The following is a 19,217-nucleotide window of genomic DNA, read 5'->3' as shown; positions in this document are numbered from 1 at the left end:
ATACATGAAGTTTTACAAAATGAAACATGAGTATTAAACGTGCCGCACAAAATATGGCCCGATGGCCGAGCAAAGGTAGTACGCGCGCACTGTGTGGGTCTCAAAGGTGCCATCTGTCGGTGTGGTTTGCCAAGTATTGTCGCAAGGGCAGTCCACGTGTACCATAAGGCTCTTTGGAGTGCAAGATGCCAATACATTGAAATCTTTGATTTTTGCCGTCCACATCCACCTTTTTGGTTAATCAAGGTATTGGTTTGAATAATTTGTCGGCTGCCTCCCACAGTCGCCCACTTTTCGGTTTACCAAGGCATTGATTTAAATGCTTTTTCGGCTGCTTCCCACAGCCGCACACTTTTCGGTTTACCAAGGCAAATGAGGCGTGCAAACGCCGCCCACTTTTTGGTTATCCAAGGCATGCTTTGTCGGCTGTCTCCCACAGCCGCTCACTTTTCGGTTTACCAAGGCAATGAGGCGTGCAACGCCGCCCACTTTTTGGTTATCCAAGGCATGCTTTGTCGGCTGTCTCCCACAGCCGCTCACTTTTCAGTTTACCAAGGCATTGATCCGTGTAACGCCGCCCACCTTTTGATTATTCAATGCATGATTTGAATTTTGGTCCGCTGCCGCCCATAATTTTTGAATTTTTGGACAGCTGCCACCCACAATGTTTGGTCATGTGCTGCCGACAATTTTTGAATTTTCGGTCAGCTGCATTGAGTGCCTTGTCTGCTACCGTTGGAAGAGTACCGGCCACCCATTGTCTTGCCAGCGATGGGGGACTCGCCGGAAAGAAGGAAGCCACGTCCATGAACTTTCGAACGAACAGCCGGGGAAAAGTTACCTTTGTTTTCAATCTTCTGCAAGTCCTTGTGATTATCGGCAGAGAGCAGTTTTCCTCTCACAAAAACGATGAGCATTTCCAGCGAATGGAAGAACCTCCGGCAAATAACATGCAAGCGGATGAAGGCAAAAGAGGAGGAGGAAGACCCGAAAGATAAGCTCACCTCCGTCGTGAAGTATCACCGCGAGAGGATGAAAAATGGAGGGTCTCCTGAGTTCCTAAAAGCACAAACATCAACAAGTAGCTAACAGCCGGAAAAAAGTCCAAAAAGAAGGACCTCCATCGAAGAGAGAGGACAACTGCAATGCCTTGAACGTGAGACCGTATGAATCATTTCCCAATTTCAATCCTCTGCAAAACCTTAATATTTTCGGAAAAGAACAGTTAACTGTAACAAAACGATGAATAAAAGAGAGCAGCCCCAAAAACTAAGCATGGCGCCTCCGGCGTGAAGGAACAGCACAAGAGGGATGAGAATGAGGGACCCGAACTCTGATGCACTCCCATCGAAAGAAACCCAACGGCGTATGGAAACATGCGGATGAAGGTGATGGAAGGGAGGGCAGAACCAACGAGGAAAGCTTACCTCCGGCGTGAAGTTTCACCGCTAGAGGATGAAGGATGGGTGGTCTGCCGGAGCTCCCAAAAAACACAATCAGGAGTACGCAACCATCAGCCGGAAGAGGTCCAAAAGATGGAAAGAAAATTCATCGAAGAGAGTTACTCACTGAACTTTCGAACAAACTGCCGGATAAGTGAACTCCAGCTTTTTCAATCTTCTGCAAATTCAAATGATTTCCGGCAAAGAGCAATTACCTCAAACAATCAACGATGAGGGAGAGGGCAGACCCGCAAGTGAAGCAGCCATCTCCGCGTAAGGTTTACCGCGGAAAGATGGAGGAAGAAGGGTCTCTGCCGGAACTCTGAAGCACATCCACCGAGAGGAACCCATCTGGAAGGAGCTGACCGGCCGGAGGAAGGTGAGGAAGGAGACAGCAAACCCAGCGGATAAGCATACCTCCAGGGAATAAGAATCAACGCTGAAGGGTGAAAGAATGAGGGTCGGCCAGATATCCAAAATCGCACTTCCAACGGCAAGGAGCATCCACCCGGACGGAGACCAAGCAGGCAGAATAGCTTCCATCGAAGAGGGAGAGAACTGTTATGCCATAAATCGATTCCAAAGATAAACTCCATCCCTAAGAGTGAAGGGAGGTAACAACCGCAAGTGATGGAGGAGGTATCCTCCGGCGGAAGTTAGAGAGAGAGCGAGAGTTTGGAGTCTAGAGAGAAGGCAGAGCCTTCTCTCTAGTGAGAGAAAATCTCAACTCCTACTGAGAGCTCTACTGAGAGCTCTTTCTTAAAAATAAAATACATTGAAATCTTTGATTTTTGCCGTCCACATCCACCTTTTTGGTTAATCAAGGTATTGGTTTGAATAATTTGTCGGCTGCCTCCCAAAGAAATAAAAGTAGAAGTGAAATAAAACGAGTTGTTGATTTGATTATATATAAGATGTCTCTTGTAACTTAAAAACAAAACGAAAGAAATCTTATATTATACAAAAACCATCATATTTCATCGTAGATCTAAACACTTATATTAGTAATTGTTTACTTTAACCACTTAGGTGCAGTTCATTTTTTTCATTTTTTTGACTCTAATAGATAGATTTGACTGGAAAAAAGAAACATATGGCATGGCCCATTTAATAATTTTTTTTTTGCTCATTTAATAAGTTAATGGTATGAAGTTAAAAGTTGATCATTGTTGATTGAAGTGATTAGGATATCTTTTGGCTCGTGAGATTCCAAAATGAAGAGGATTTAGTGTTTATTAGACCTTTGTGTAGCTGTGCTCACGTGCTCAACTTGGACCACTAACACAGGGTTAATTATTGTTGCTGGATTCTTTCATTTAATAAAATAAGATTAAGAAATTTAATTAGTAGATTAGTATAGTTTTTTTTAGGAAAAGTAAATTAATATAGCTAAAGCTAAAAAAATCTGAATTGAGTGGCATTAATGTAAGAATACTCTAGGGCTTCCAAAAAAATGCATTACTCTACATTTTGCCTCGCTTGGAGATCTAGATAACTTTTTATGATAAATTTAAATAAATTTTGCTAGCAATCTGAAGTTTCTTCCTCCAAGAAGTAGCTATTTGCAAAAGAAGTTTTTTTATGATTGCATGTAAATCATTGAATTTTAATAAATTTTTACTTTTCCCACAAATTTTAAAATATTTATTTTTCTTATTTTACATACTCGTCAATTTTTCTGTCAAACTGTGTGTCTGAAACGATGTCATTTCCATCCAACTATACAATATGATATTAATTTTATTTTTTCACGCAGTCATATTTATGTCAACAGTATATTTACGCCAAACGAGTATATCTATGTCATATTACCACGTCGAAAAATGGGCGAGTATGCAAAAAGAAAAAAAAATAATACTTCATCCGTCCCACGAATCTTGAGTCACTTTTCTTTTTCGGCTGTCCCACGAATCTTGAGTCATTTCCTTATATGGCAATTTTTTTTCTTCTTTTATTCACCTTTTCACTTATTCACTTTAACACACTAAATACTATTTTCTTAATTTTCGTGCCGAAAAGAAGTGACTCAAGATTCGTGGGACGGGTGGAGTAGTTTTGTAATTTTGTACAAATTTTTAAGTTTGTATACAAAATTAGAATATATTGAAAGTTCAACAGTTTATATACTAATGCAATCAACCATATTAATATATCCTCTAATTTGTAGTTCTCTTAAAATACTCCCAAGGGAACACCAAGTAATGCAAATTTCAGACTGTAAACAATTAGATTTAGGGTTAAAATTTTATCGCGCTTTTTATACTAAAATAATAATCATATTTGATCTACATATAGTAAAATTATTAAACAGTTGGTATTCTTATAATCTCACTAATATATTTCATTTTGAGTAATTTAATTAGTAGTACGTTAGGATCAAAGTCTAACTAGGTGTAACCATTGACATAAGTTGAGTAGTAGTGTAGTATGAAAACATAACAAATTGATACTATAAATTAGAAAGAATTTCCACTTTATGAAACTAATAAGAGAAGAAAATTCGTTTCTTTTCAACTGAGTTTCCTTTTCCAGGAACCTGCCTCCATCAGCAATCCCTTCTGCAATTCACATTTGCTAGTCTCTCTCTCTCTCACACACACACGTATACAGATACATTTGTTTTAAAAAGAAATTCGTAGCAAAATCTTGAACAAGAAAGTGAGACGAGATTACCCCCACACCACAGCGCAATAAATGCAGAGTTGCAGACAGCCACGACACAATTGGTTCCTTGTATACTTGTTTATTAATTGTTTCTGTTTTTTTTCTTACTCAATCGAATTGACTACTCAATTCCCATTCTTATTAATTTTTTTTAAATCTATTTTGATGCTTGATATGCTATTTTAAGTTTTTCTGCTGACTATTTGAATCGATCGCTCAAAGTTGAAGGACCTCTCTCTCTCTCTCTCGTCAGTGAGCACTAAATGCGGAGTAGTTCTTCCACAACTACAAAGATTCCTTCTTTTCTTTGCTGGAATATTTTCGGGGCCTCTGCAGCTTCTGGTGAAATGGGCAGCGCAGAATTTAGATAATTGAGCTGAATTTATGGGGTGTGTACTTGCAAAAGGAGCTGTTAGGAAAAGAGAAGATCGCCGGAGGAAGCTCGGTGATGAGCGCCGCGATTCGGGAACCGCCGGTTCTGGGGCGGCGGCGAACGGCGGGTCGGAGAGAGGGAAGGAGAAGAAGATCGTGGAGGTTCCAGCTGCGGCGGCGTCGACGGCGGCAGCGCCCCCCCTGGAGTTCCGGCTGAAGAGGGGTGTCTCCACCGGCGGCGAGGGGTGGCCTTCGTGGCTAAGCGACGTCGCCGGCCACGCTCTCAAGGATTGGAAACCTCGCCGCGCTAGCACCTTCGAGAAGATTGATAAGGTACAACCATGTAATGCAAGTAATGTAGAGTACTCAATTTCTCTGCTAAGGTACAGCAATTTGATGCACTGCTGGTTTCGGGCAATAGAGAGGAAGCACACACACACACACACACTCACACATACCTGTATAAATTGATTGAGTTTAAAGGGCTTTCTCGCTTGATGAATTTAACTTGTAATGAATTGCTGATTTTGATTATCGATTAAAGAGTTAGGTGAAATTGTGCAGATAGGGCAAGGGACTTATAGCAATGTGTATAAGGCTAAGGACTTGATCACCGGGAAGATAGTGGCCTTGAAGAAAGTAAGATTCGACAACTTAGAGCCCGAGACTGTCAGGTTCATGGCGCGAGAGATACTTGTGTTGAGAAAGCTGGATCACCCCAATGTGATTAAGCTCGAAGGTGTGGCGATTTCCAGGATGTCGAGCAGCCTGTACCTTATTTTTGAGTATATGGAGCACGATCTTGCTGGCCTTACTGCATTCCAAAATGTCAAGTTCACTGAGCCCCAGGTAAGTTAGTTCTGTGGATAAGATGAATCCCTTTTCGAGTTGGGCGTGGCTTAGTCTGGCGTACAATGTTTGCACGATTGGCCATCTTGGCATGTTCGTGTTGCAGGTCTAGTGAATGCGTATCTTTGTGGATTATGCATTGTCTGGTTGGCATTTTGGAATGATACATCTTGTTTCTGTTTAAGACGAGGGGTGTGTGAAACTTTCTATAATGAGGGTCCTATATGCGCAGTTCTCATGTTCTTGGATCTTTAGACTCCCATCGGATGCACAGTTTTAGTAAAAGCTGATTTTGTACAAATGGTTTGTGGTGTAACCGGGATGTTTTGGATTATATGCTCGTATTTGTCTTGTATGTTTGAATCATGTGCTTTTTGGATTCTACTGATAAACCTTTCATGATCGCTGGTCCCAAGCCTTAGAGGTTCATTATGCACAGCTCCTTTTTAGTGGTTATTAGAGCATTGATTTGATTTCTCATACAATTATCAGTCGTCATTTCCTTCTCTTGATTTATACTGTTAATTTTTGGTGTTGGGCTTCTAACATTTTGATACAGTTAATAGCCTGTAATTTTCCTTTCGTAAAGGGATACGAGATAAGTACCTAATACTAGTACCTATCGCTTGCCCATTGTGCTGTCAAATGTTTGTCGAATTATTTGTTTCAAAAATCTTAATGAGAAAATTTTAAACTGGGCATAGGCAGGCGTTGTTGGGAATGAAGTTTCAACTTTCAATTCATTTTATGTGAGAGTAATTTGATCCTGATGAAGGTGATTAATAATAAGTACTTCCTCAAATACGATATGTCAATTTCCCTAGTATCAGTTATACAGTCACCTGCAAACTGTTGATAACTTGGCAATATCCAAGATTGGACCTTGGGATTCATCTTCTAAAACAGTACTTGTAAATTTTCCATTACTGTAGCCCTAATCATTTCTGGTTCTTGGCTACAGAGACATGCATTCTGCATAAGAATTAAAATTTGGATCTGCCATAGGATACATTAATAAGGGGGCAATGTTTTCTAAGTTTGAGAAACACATATCTTAATCTCTTAGCTTTCTCCTGGATCCTGATTTCTCTAGACAAAATATCATCATCTGAAGCTGTTATCCTTTGTCTTCTTTGCCTCGAGTTCTCTACCAATCTCATCTTTCTTTAATCACACAGATAAATGATTACTGATCACTTACGTTTCCAGTGCAGGTGAAATGCTATATGAAACAATTACTTTCTGGTCTAGAGCACTGCCACAACAATGGTGTCCTACATCGGGATATTAAGTGCTCTAACTTGCTTATTGACAATGAAGGAACCTTAAGAATAGCTGATTTTGGACTCGCTTCTTTCTTCAATCCAGAAAGCAAACGACCAATGACAAGCCGTGTTGTGACCCTTTGGTATCGTCCTCCTGAACTTTTGCTTGGGGCCACTCGTTATGGTGTTGGCGTCGATTTGTGGAGTGCTGGATGTATTCTAGCAGAATTATTTGCCGGGAAACCTATATTGCGGGGACGTACAGAGGTACTTTAGTTGTCGATAGCTCCTCATTAATCTATCGTCAGTAGCATGATGTTTCTTAGTTGATGGCTCTTTTCCCTTATGCTTTGTCATTCTAATTCAATGCTAGATTTTACTCGAGTTTCATATTTGTCTTCGTCACTCAGGTTGAACAACTGCACAAGATATTTAAACTATGTGGTTCTCCACCTGAGGAATACTGGAAGAAATCCAGATTACCGAATGCGACTCTCTATAAACCCCAGCATCCTTACAAGCGTTGCTTAGCAGAAACCTTCAAGGATTTTCCGCCATCTGCTCTTGCTCTGGTAGAAACTCTTCTTGCCATTGATCCCGATGCACGTTGCAGTGCTACTGAAGCATTAAATAGTGAAGTAAGTAACCTTCAACCATATTATTAACAAAATATTGAGAAACTCTATGGTAAATGTTTATCTTGATATTTGGTGGCATCAGTGCTAGATTCTATAGTCTCGAGTCTGTGATAAATAAGCAATGCCTGAGCACATGTAAAGTCACATAATGAAATCTGTCGTTTTTCCCGTTTCATATCTTTCAGCAACTGCTATAATCTTAGGCTTGAAAATCTAATGTTATTTGGTGCACTTGATATCTGAACTGAGAATCAGCATGACACGTCTCCGTCTCATAATTTACTGCTAACGCAAAACAGCAACGTATATTTTTACTTTAGTTTGTTAATGAAGTGTAATTTAACTTTTTCAATGTACAGGTATCTCAATATAATATATTACAATCTAAGCAAAACCACTTGTTATACTCTTTAATTCTTTCTTTACTTCTCTATGCAGTTGAGGGAGCCTTTGCATTTAAAAATCTCTGTGTTCAGTATTATATTGTAAGCCTAATCGTAGTTGATATACCGTCTGTGGCCAGTTTTTTACCACCGAACCATATGCATGTGAGCCGTCAAGCTTACCCAAATTCCCTCCCAGCAAAGAAATGGATATAAAATTGAGAGACGAAGAAGCTAGAAGGTAGTCCTGGTTTCTTCACTTTCTGTAGCCACTAGCCACTGTTCACAATGCTTTAACCATCTGCATTCTGGTTGAGCAGGCAACGAGGTGTAGGGGCAAAATCTCACGTCACAGATGGCAGTAAACGAACTAGAGCACGTGACAAAGCCAGTCGAGCAGTTCCAGTTCCCGAAGCAAATGCAGAGCTGCAACCCAACTTAGATGTATGTCATAACACTCATCTTTCTCTCTTACTTCCTTTATGGGCTAAAACAACAATAGTTGTAAATTTGATTCATCGACATATTCTGCAGAGGCTGAGAATGATGTCCGATGCCAAAGCCAAAAGCAAGAGCGACAAATTTCCTCCGCCTCATCAGGATGCAGCAATGGGCCATCATCCTCTTGATGCATCTCGAAATGGCCCTTTATCTTTCAGCGCAGCTGAAACTTCGTTCGCCTCAATCTTGGATCGGAGGTCTTCAAGATCTCTACGGAGCACCACATCCAAAGCTGCAACTTCGAGAAGTAGGAACGATAAGGAGGAGCCCCATAGGGCTCCTGCACGGAGCTTCATGAACGCGTTGTATCCCTCCTCCATTGCTTGGGATTTCGGGTTCAGTCGCAGGCGAACAGGTTTGGAAAATAGCAGGGATCGAAGGTAGAGAGACTTAGAGAGTCGGTTTGTACACAATTTTGAATGTCGTGTTTATTTTTTCTGTAGTCAGAATCATCATGTTCATTCAAGGTCATCTGTTTGCATTCTTCAATTTGTGTATATTAAAGAGCAACATAGCATTCAACATCAGTTTTGTACAGTGAGAATTGTTTGTACTACAACTGTGCATTGTAAGTTTTTTTTTTTTTACCATTTAAATGGAAAAGATCAATGGGAGTATGTTTTTGTTCATTTCTGGAAGATTTACTTGAAACCTTTATTTGATAATATAAATTTGGAAATTCTTGGACCAAATGTAAAGCCTCTAAATGCAGTGGGTTTCAATAATTTCAGAAATTCACTAGTAATGCTGATGCTGCCTCTAAATTAGCTTTTTCCCACTCTCAAACAATCAAACAGTTCTATTTTCAGCATAATATTATAGCAGAAAAGCATTCACAAAATCCAACACACACACCAAAAAAAGAAGAAAAGAGTGCATAAGCAATTGTCTCTTCCTTGAGTTGTATTGTTTAACAGAGAAACATGCCCCAAAATTGCTGAAACAGAAAAGCACGGTTTCAGAACCTTATTTTTCATGGGGGGTGTCGCGATCTAGAGTAAACTTGTCAACCCAAATGTCGTGAGGAATCATCCAACATTTCCCTGCAAAAGAGACGAACACCGCACATACCAAAAAGAATGATCTTCGTAGAAGAATATTCGAAAAGGGCAGAATCCTCATGTTCCTTAGTAGCTGATTATCTTGACCTGTAGCAGGCTCTCTTTGATGCACGAACAATGTCTTCGACCTGACAATATCGATTCCAAATGTGAGCTAAGTTCGAGTGGGAAAGTTGTTTAATGAAGAGGCCCAAAGGCAGAATTTAGTAATTTAATTGCTTCTGATATATTTTGCAAGTAGGATCACAGATGCAGCTCTACTTTCATTTCGTTGCTTTTAACTCATTATCCACCATTAATGTCACCAAATCGAAAAGATCAAGGCACAAAACATGAAAATTTTCCAGCTGCAATTGGCAACTTTCAAAAGTGGTGTTGAAATTGTAAAATGGGTCGTAGTTGCTGATTTATTTGGCAGTTCTCCCTATATCTAACAGTTCTTACTCATCACTATACCTAGTTGAGTACAGCTCTTTCGTTAATAAACATATGAGTGCATTTTAAAAATACAATATGTCTTCTTCGTAGAAAAATACGATAACATGAAACTAAGGATATATTCTCTAATGCATTCAATGACAAGAAGAAAAATTATTTAAGAAAGAACAAACCTGTGGAAAAGCCAATCTCTCGATATTTGCAGCGTAGGGTGTGGGAACATCAGCCCCAGCAATCCTCTCAACAGGTGCATCAAGATACTCAAAGCTATCTTCAACGACAGTAGCACTGAAGAAATAAAGATATGATTAAATACAAAGCAATGGAGAGGGACAATGCTTAGCTAAGAGATGGAGAAAGAGGATGCATATTTATAAAGGAAAATGACCAGATCTCAGCACCAACGCCGTGTTGAGGGAATCCTTCTTCGACAGTCACAAGCCTATTTGTTTTCCTAACAGAGGCATTTATAGTAGATCTGTCGAGAGGGCGAATGGACCGAAGATTTATCACCTGCGGAGACAAATGGCCAACCCAATGGGATTAGGAATCAAAGAACTTCTGTATGTAACTCTGTATATGAACATGTAAAGGCTTAGGCGAATTTCTTCAAGTTACCTCAGCATTAATCCCTTCTTTTGCAAGAATATCCGCGGCCTAACATATAAAGGAAAAATCACTTCAAGAGGCAAAAAAATAGTATATCAAGTTGCATTATTCAAGTAAACATTTAGTTGATTTCAGGTGAGTGGAATTCATTCAAGTCAAATCTCATGATCCATGGATATGGATCCAATAATACATTTGCCCCACACAGATGATTGAAATTGTTAGTTTGCAAGGACATGTATTTCAAGGTAAGATCTACTACTGTTAAAGTAGAAATTCACGTCAAGCATATCAATATATTAATATCAACCCATTGATAGATATATGACAAACCTGAAGAGAAAAGCCAACCATCTTCGAGTAAGCAGTGATTGTTACATCTTTTCCTTCACGTTCAATCTGCCAAGTTTTACAGGTAAGAAGTAAGTGTTTAATATATAAGACACGAAAAGAAAGTATAATGTACTTCAATGGTGTACCTTAGCTTTCCCGATAGGCAAACAGAAACTGGAATCAAGCGTTTCAGCTGAGACAGGAAATGACTCGCCATATCTGAAAAGTTATATCCCCAAGGAAAACTAGACATTAATAAAATTGGTAAAAACACAGTCAATTTAGTAGTATGTACATATATCAGGATAGACATGAACAATATTATGCAATTCGACTTACAGCAGTTCATTTTCAAGGAATACAACAGGATCCGGATCCCTTATAGCAGCTTTAAGCAAGCCTCGAGCATCTTCCGCAGAATATGGGGCCAGTACTTTTAGTCCGGGGCACGAGCCATACCATGCTGCATAGCACTGAAAGAAAGGGGATTGGGAACTCAGCTTGTGATGGAAGAATAACATGAGTGTGCCAAATTCCATCTCCACAAGCAGGTAATGTGCAAAAAGGTCTACTCGACAACTAAGTCTTCAGTCTATCTGTCTGTCCCATCATAAATTCAAAATAACCACGAAAGAAGGCCTTTCAACACAAACTCTTCCAGCTCATTAAAGAACAGACCTAAGATTAAATACTCATGAAATAGTACTTATGGTTTAAGAGATGTATTATAGAATAAGTTGGGCACTAATAGCTTACCAGCATAACATAATAATCAAATATGACAAAATGATTTTCTATTTCCACTTCTTTTTCTTTACTTGTTTTTGATACGTTCTTTTCCTCGGTAGTATTTTCCAAATTTTGGACCTTGCTTGTTTTGTTAAAGGAAGGGAAAGTATCCCATTCTTGCATTTCTTAAACATTACTTCTTGTATTTGAGGTCATAGGCATCAAGAGAAAGCCCATTCCAGCCCAACATGGATCACATCATTGTCTTTCGTCCAATAAATTCTTTTTTCTCTCTGTAGCAGCTGAAATAGCCACTTTATCTAGAGTTATATCCCTGATATGACATGAAGTTAAATTTAAGACATACGTAAACGCTAAGTAAAGATTACATCGCATTAAGTAGAGGAAGCTAAAAGGTATACATTTCAACATAACTGCAGCAGGCAGTAGTCAAATTGATACCTGCGAGTGTTGAGCACCCACACCAGCTGCAGCACCATTCGGGCCCCTGAAAACAATAGGAACTGATATCTGACCGGAAGACATGTAATTTGATTTTGCAGCAGAATTGATGATGTGATCGATGGCCTGAAATAAACAACTTAGGTTACATTCTCAGCATAATTTGACCAATTATTTTATTTTTCTTTGAATCAGAATATGCTTAAAACAAACTCTAAATGTTCAGGATAGTGGTAGGTGGTTGGGGTGGGAAGAAAACTTCATAAATAAGGAAACGACAAGCCAAATAATGCAATGTACTTAAGCAGAATCATGAGAACACAAAAAAATCCTACAGGTCTGTACTTGTTGCTTATTTGCTGTCAGCTGATTTAATAGATCAACTTAGCTTTTATAACAAATTTACGGTGCCTAAAAGGGAATGCAGCAAAAGACCTGCACTCTCCCAATTACACTTCCACAGTTCAGTTGAGAAATAGATTTGTTTATGAAAAGAGCAAAGTATCACTATCAGCAGAGCAAACATGCATGGTGCTGCAAGCAGCAAGTACATGCACAGTCAGAGATAATGTGCAAGAACTGCATCAATAAACAGAAACATTCATAAATTCTATACACCATGACGCCAAACATTGTATAAGGGAAAAGAATCTAACCTGCATTGAGAAGTTGAAAGTCATGAACTCTATCACAGGCCTTAGACCATGATATGCTGCGCCAACTCCAATTCCAGTAAATCCAGCCTAATGCAGGGTACATGCTCGAGCATTATATAGTGAACATGAACACTTAATTAAAACAAACAAATCATGACTACACGCCAAAATCCAACCTCCGTGATAGGTGTATCAACAACCCTCTCGGGACCGAATTTATCCAGAAGACCTTTGGTGATCTGATACAGAACACAATAAATCAAAGCTAGTTTCTAATATAGGGATTCTTCAACAAACATTGGGGCGATGATTGAATGAGCACTCACCTTATATGCACCCTGATATTCACCAACCTGGAAACAGTATCAAGGAAGTCAACAAGAATAATGGCACACAAAAGGAAGAAACAAAAACATAGAAAGAGCCTCTTCCCTCTCATAAACTCCATTAAAACTTCAACGATATACCTCTTCACCCATTATAAACACTTTGGGATCAGCAGACATTTCTTCCTCAAGTGCAGAGTTTAAAGCATCACGCACTGTCATCTGCAACAAATGGCAATTAATTACCATTCACCATGACAAGCACATACTACATGTAACTGTGAGCTAAAATCCTATATAGACTGGAAGCACCTGGATTGCACACTTTTAGGTGCCTCAAATTAAGACATACACTATCACTGCGGATACCATTGATATACATTTCAGCTTTCTGATACTCATCTTAGCTAAATTCATCACTACCCATAAAATCAAAATCTATCCACCATACATAAAAACACACTATTTCAAACTCGCAGAGACTCTCATTACCTGCTTGGCGGAGGAAGAAAATGCCCTCAACGCAACTGCCCCAACTCCTTGCTCAAAATTCTTCGTAAAAACGATATATGAAAAAAAATAAATTAAATTATACACGTAATCAAAGCCAAAAAATCAAGGAAGGGTAAAATCACCAGAATCATCAATAAAATTATACACCTAAATGATAAACATCCTCCATTTCAATCTCTCTCTCACACACCCACTCTCAAACACACACACACACACACACACATCAAATCACAAGAATCATCAATACTTAGGAACAACCATAATACCAGAGCATGATTGAGCTTGCCGGCCACCTTTTGCCTTATGATTCCCAACATTTTTAAAACTCTTCACTACAAAAAACCTGTTCGTATCAAAACAGAAAACACATCACATATTAACAAGAATCAGATTTCCATCATTAAAAATCTAATCTTGCACCACAAAACCCATCCTCCGATACACACAACACACCTACCCAGTGCTGAAGATGTCCCAGTAGAAAGCAAGAAGACCCGATTGAATGCGGGGAATTGGGTGTCTGAAAGCGAAGCTGATTTGAAATTTTCCGTATCGCACAGAGAGAATTGGATGCACGGCAAATATTTTAGTGTATTCCGTTCTTCTATACTTTTCTTGGTGATGCAAACTGTTAGAACAGAAACTTCGTGTTTTTCGTTTGGCGGTCCAGGCTGCTTTAAAGGGTTGTACCTCGGATTATTACGTGGAAGTACAACTAGTTTGGGTATGTCAATTTTCATTTAACTTTACTAAAATTTCGCAATTTTATCACCGTATTTGAAAAGTTGTAATAACGCCAAGTTGCCAACATATTTCAATTTATTACAAAAAAAATTAACATGTCTATTATAATACTAAGTCAAAAATATGTATGAGACTGTATTATCACAATTTGGCAACGTTTGAGTTCAGTGAGACATGCCACATGAACCTTTAGGTGAATGGGAAAAATTGCTAATTTTAGCATAAATTAAAAAGTGGTGATATTATTATTATTATACTACTATTTAAAAATCTATGTTAAATTTACAATATAAGTAAAAATTCATTTATTAATTTGGATCGGAAAGTGGATTTTTTAAGGCTAAAGGGGCATTTTTTATCTATTTAATTTGTGTGGTTTGTATGTCATGATAAACGTGAATTTACAAGTGAAGCGGGTGTCCATAAATAATAATAAAAACAATCATTAATATATTTTTCCGAGAAATCATATATGTTTTCTTTGACGGGTTTCCATAATTTAAAGAAAAATATTCCATATAATAAGTACACGTCATTTTCAGCAGTTTTATGTACAATTGTTATATTATCGTTAATTTGGACAATGCAATCATAATTAGATACAAACTTATGTGTATTTAGATGCATGATACATTCACTCTAATTAATTTTCAATGAAAAGTTGTGTGTAAACAACAAGTTTTAATTAAAACTTGACTGAAGATTATAAATTACTGTTTGATAAGACGCTGAAAAATTAATTAATGACAATTATATTAAAATTATTTTGACCGCTGAGATTTGGTATATAAATTAGACGACTAGTGGCAGCCAATGCAAATTAAGCTAGCTTTAAACACAGCTAAAATGAAATCACCTTTTTCCCCCAGCTCGTGCTTTTTTGATTTGTCTAAAGTTGCAGCTAGCACAATACAAATTAAATCGTATTCATCGACTTAATTTGGGGGAATAATACATATAATTACAAAATTAATTATGTAGAAGAAGAGACATCATTGAAAATAGTAGAATCATAATTGGGAGAAGAAGACGATGAAGCAGAAAAAGAATGTGCATCCTCATCAACTTGCGTCGTCGTGCCTCCTTTCCTCATAAATATACGGCACAAGCTCCAATCTCCAATTCGAACCAAACAATTATTCTGACAAAACAAAAAACACCAGTTCCACAATTAAATTAAAATAAATAGTAATACAACATGTTATATATATACCCAAATTTTGATTTTTCTTGAAATTTTTTAATTTTTTGAAATTTGGTCTGACTCGAAAAATTCGTTAGTCAAGAATTTGGTTGTCTGAATTCTGATGGATAATATGACAGTATCGTCGAAAAACTTTTCATATCTTTCCAATGATACTTATGTTATGGATTTTAATCACCAAAAGTGACCTAAACCCAACAATTAATATATATATCATTGAAAAACAACGTCAAGAGCTTTGCAACGGTACGTTCAGAATTCAGACAATCATGTCAAATTTGGAAAAAAAATAGATTTGATTATAAACTCAAATTTGAGTATAATTGGTGTATTAATTTATAGGCAATTAAGGCTTAACCTGTTGGGAAAGGGCAATGCAGTATTGATGCATGATCCAATGAGTTGAAACGCCGGATCTCATGTAGAAGACGAAGGATTTTCTGATCCCAACTATACGCATTCTCTTCCAAGAATTATGAATCTGTTTGGGCGCAGCATTCGCCTTCCAAAAACCAGAAGCCGTCGCTCTCTCTCTCTCACTCTCATCTCCCATACTATTACTGAAGAAATACATATCCTCCGAAGAATCACCTTTAATTTAACAAAAATAATTAAATTAATTGGAAATAAATTATAAAACCCTACATATACAACATTTATCAAAAAATAATTTACCTGCAAGCTGCCATGGATCCAAGCTGAAAACGTCCATTTCTGGAATGACAAGAGCTGGGAGAGGATGTGAGAATGTTTTACGCGACAAATATTGGAACACGATTTCTTCTTCCGTCGGCTCAAACCTAAATCCAGGAGGCAATTTTCTCCCTCCATCTCTAACAAAATTCACCTTCTCCATATATATATGACTATGAGAGAGAGAGAGAGAGAATCTATATATATATATTTTTGTAGGTGTGTGTTTGCATGGAGGATATACTCCAGTGCAGTGGAGGTCTTTATAGAGATGGAAAGTTACATAAATTAATTAGCTTTTGTTTTAGTTTCTTTTTCGTTAAGCAACTTAAGAGATTGAGCGTGACTATAAAATAATAATTGAACATAAGAGGATGAATAAACTTTTTTACAAAAAGAAGTATTGATTTTCAACAATTCAACACCTTTCTGGTTTTATTTGTGTAGACTATACTGTGTTTTATTATTTTAATTACATGTGATGTGAGGATGGCTATCTTATCAACCACTTTAACTAAGTGTGGATTTCTGACATCTAAAGTCCAATGCTCCAACACCTTCTCCTATTCGATAATTATACATATAATTCAATTCAGTTTTGGTAGGATATGGAGTATTTTAATTCATCCCAGTATGACAAGAATTTACTCGGGGGTTCGGGGGAGCCTCAGAGTCAAATTTTTTTAGCATTCCGTACATTTCATTTTTCTATTGACTATATAAGTAAAATTTCAAGGGACTTGGGATTATAATTTAATCACTTACAATAATAAATAGTTGCTCGAATGCATTCCATTAATTCAACAAGTACGTACATTGAAAACATATATCTCTATGCATTTTTATTAAAAAAAAAAATCCATTATGAATATATATATATATATATATATATATAGTTCATAACTTTACTATAACTTGGGGATTAATTGACTCAAATTTCACCTTGAAAACTAACTAAGAAAGTGAAATGTGACAAAAATAACACAAATTTAGCAAACTAATAACAAGTCACTGTAAAATATTAAGCAATTAACGTGGTACTACGATTATTAAAATATATAATATATTATATTCTCACTTGTATTTCGTTTATATATATATATATATTAAACTAAAAATAATAGTTAAAGAAACTCAATATTTTGGTGGGGGCTTCAGCCCCCCGATCCGCCACAGCATCCCAATGTATATGTGTAAACTTTTTTTCTAATATCGTTATATATGTATATATATCCAAATTAATCTGATATTTATGTATTTGTTGAATCAAACTGTGTTCATGAGTGTAATTTGTGACTATGCTCAAACTGGTTTAGGGAGGAAAGCAAAAGACAGAGAATGAAAAAGTTTAGGGCTTTTTGGAAAAGTAAATCTATGAACAAATATAATTATACATGAAGGGAATTTGACTTGAAATAGGGTTGAATATATTGTTTGCTTCATGGAGAAGAAGTTGCTTTTATCCAAGATTTCATTTTTGCAAATGCTGCTAAAGTCATAAAGTCAGCTCAGAAAAATAAAAGCAGAGCCAACCACATGCATGCCAATATTTTGACTGCTTGGCTATGATTTAGCCATGTATATTAATTTTCTAGTGTGTTATTAGCTCATTTCGAATTAGCTATGGCAGGCCATAAATCCCAATTTTCTCATAAATAAAATTATTCTCTTCATTCAATTCGACTGAAATATTCACACAAATAAGCTATGTGTGAATATATACAATTCTTATAACTGTATATACAACGTAGCTAATTAATGATAAGATTGCAAATTATTTATACAATACGATTTGAGACACGAATTGAGTAATAAAATGTTGAATTCGAATGAAATTTACTTTTAAATAATCAAATCACACTTCAAGTTACACTATTGCATTTTTTAACAAAATCTTTTTATTACTATTTTATATGGGAACATAACCCTTACCTTCACCTAGAAAATTCAAAATTAGATATGACAAACTCAGACCTATAGGTTATAGAGATATTGATGGAATTCGAACTTAAAATTATGTTGGTCTCAAGAATACCCACTCCATCAATAAGGCTGTCCTAGGGTAACTTCAAAAAAAATTCTAATCAATATAATTGTTGTCTTACACATATCAGAAGTACACATATCAGAAGCCTAGCTCAAGCAGTAAAATTGAGTCACAAAGTCCCTCTCTTGGAAGAGGTTTTTTTAAAAAAATAAAAATTATTACACTCAAAGAAAGGAAAAACACACTCACACTCTAGCTTTCTAGATGACTCGAGCCCTGGCCTATTGGTTAGAGGAGAAGCGTCTAACTAATCACACTCACACACTCACACTCACACTCACACTCACACTCACACTCACATCTCATCAATGTTGTATATATGGATTATGATCTAATTTGTACTAGTTTGATTAATTCATTGTGATGTAATTCAATTTCATCATGTGATATATATCTTGTATTAAAAAAAAAAAAAGAACTAGGTTAGGAACAAATCAATGATAGGGCTGGAGGTACATGTTGATGCATGGATTCTCTGTGGGCTCAGAGTTTTGAGCTTAAAGAATAACTTGGACTTAACTTATTTGGACTTAAAGAATCATGGAATACTGGTTTGGTTGAAAGTAATCAATAATTGGGCTGAAATATTGGGCTTTAGAATGACAATTTATGTGGTTGATAATCTATACTAATATTAAAAGATATATTATATCTCTACTTCTCTAGTACATATTTGGTTTAACGAAAATTATGTAAATTATATATTTAGAAAAATATAATAATTCATTAGGTACTAAAATACTATAAAAATATATTAATTAACTAATTACATTATTTTATCCAAAAACTATTTGATACTATATAATTGGAACTCTTTTTAGAGCTAAATGAACCATACTTTATCTTTTATAAATTAATAATTTTGGGATCTAATTAAGGATTATTTATAGTGATATTATCATTTGTATCTAATTAATATTATCGTCTGATGACAACATTGATATCATGAGTAGATAATTCAGACGCGTACTATTTTTTAAAAAAATTTGTTACAACCAAAGAAAGGAAAAAACTCACTCACACTCTAGCTCCTAGGGTGACTCGAACCCCCGACCTATTGGTTGGAGGGGAAGCGTCTTACCAACAGACTGAAACCCCCAACCTATTGATATCATGAGTAGATAATTCAGACGCGTACTATAAAAACTCTCAATCAATTTTGAGTTTTATTGTCATATAAATTAATGTCTGAATTTTATCTTTATAAAGATAAAATTTGATTCAAATTACAATTTTTAAAAGTTGAAACTTAATTTCATCAAATGAAATAAAAATACGTTTTGTTTTC

The 19,217-nt window shown here is 36.7% G+C and overlaps 3 protein-coding genes across 5 annotated transcripts; 1 reads left to right on the top strand and 2 right to left on the bottom strand.

The window, feature by feature from the left end:
• The first annotated feature begins 3,949 nt into the window (after window positions 1-3,949).
• Window positions 3,950-8,743, top strand: LOC130987876 (probable serine/threonine-protein kinase At1g54610). 2 transcript variants are annotated; one of them, XM_057911576.1, is made up of 8 exons: window positions 3,950-4,175; window positions 4,360-4,811; window positions 5,043-5,327; window positions 6,542-6,859; window positions 7,003-7,230; window positions 7,754-7,854; window positions 7,934-8,057; window positions 8,148-8,743. In XM_057911576.1, exons 2-8 carry the CDS (start codon window positions 4,491-4,493, stop codon window positions 8,496-8,498), a joined length of 1,728 nt encoding a protein of 575 aa, XP_057767559.1. In that variant the 5' UTR covers window positions 3,950-4,175; window positions 4,360-4,490; the 3' UTR covers window positions 8,499-8,743. The 2 variants fall into 2 exon arrangements, with proteins under 2 accessions (XP_057767559.1, XP_057767558.1); XM_057911575.1 differs by having other exon boundaries at window positions 3,964-4,175; window positions 4,329-4,811.
• A 166-nt stretch (window positions 8,744-8,909) lies between these two features.
• LOC130987878 (pyruvate dehydrogenase E1 component subunit beta-1, mitochondrial) lies at window positions 8,910-13,958 on the bottom strand. 2 transcript variants are annotated; one of them, XM_057911577.1, is made up of 15 exons: window positions 13,699-13,958; window positions 13,508-13,584; window positions 13,221-13,280; window positions 12,870-12,950; window positions 12,729-12,755; window positions 12,579-12,641; window positions 12,403-12,489; window positions 11,747-11,872; window positions 10,895-11,028; window positions 10,702-10,774; window positions 10,556-10,621; window positions 10,232-10,270; window positions 10,002-10,126; window positions 9,787-9,901; window positions 8,910-9,303 (listed from the first exon to the last, which is right to left on the bottom strand). In XM_057911577.1, exons 2-15 carry the CDS (start codon window positions 13,556-13,558, stop codon window positions 9,253-9,255), a joined length of 1,098 nt encoding a protein of 365 aa, XP_057767560.1. In that variant the 5' UTR covers window positions 13,559-13,584; window positions 13,699-13,958; the 3' UTR covers window positions 8,910-9,252. The 2 variants fall into 2 exon arrangements, with proteins under 2 accessions (XP_057767560.1, XP_057767561.1); XM_057911578.1 differs by having other exon boundaries at window positions 13,695-13,893.
• Window positions 13,959-14,827: 869 nt separating this feature from the next.
• Window positions 14,828-16,114, bottom strand: LOC130987875 (NAC domain-containing protein 83-like). The gene is made up of 3 exons (XM_057911574.1): window positions 15,865-16,114; window positions 15,548-15,780; window positions 14,828-15,126 (listed from the first exon to the last, which is right to left on the bottom strand). The coding sequence occupies exons 1-3, from the start codon at window positions 16,043-16,045 to the stop codon at window positions 14,959-14,961; spliced, it is 582 nt and encodes a 193-aa protein (XP_057767557.1). The 5' UTR covers window positions 16,046-16,114; the 3' UTR covers window positions 14,828-14,958.
• Between the last annotated feature and the right edge of the window lie 3,103 nt (window positions 16,115-19,217).

The sequence above is a fragment of the Salvia miltiorrhiza genome, chromosome 6 (genome assembly GCF_028751815.1).
Source record: "Salvia miltiorrhiza cultivar Shanhuang (shh) chromosome 6, IMPLAD_Smil_shh, whole genome shotgun sequence".
Taxonomy (NCBI): domain Eukaryota; kingdom Viridiplantae; phylum Streptophyta; class Magnoliopsida; order Lamiales; family Lamiaceae; genus Salvia; species Salvia miltiorrhiza.
This window is presented reverse-complemented; position numbering and strand designations above follow the sequence as displayed.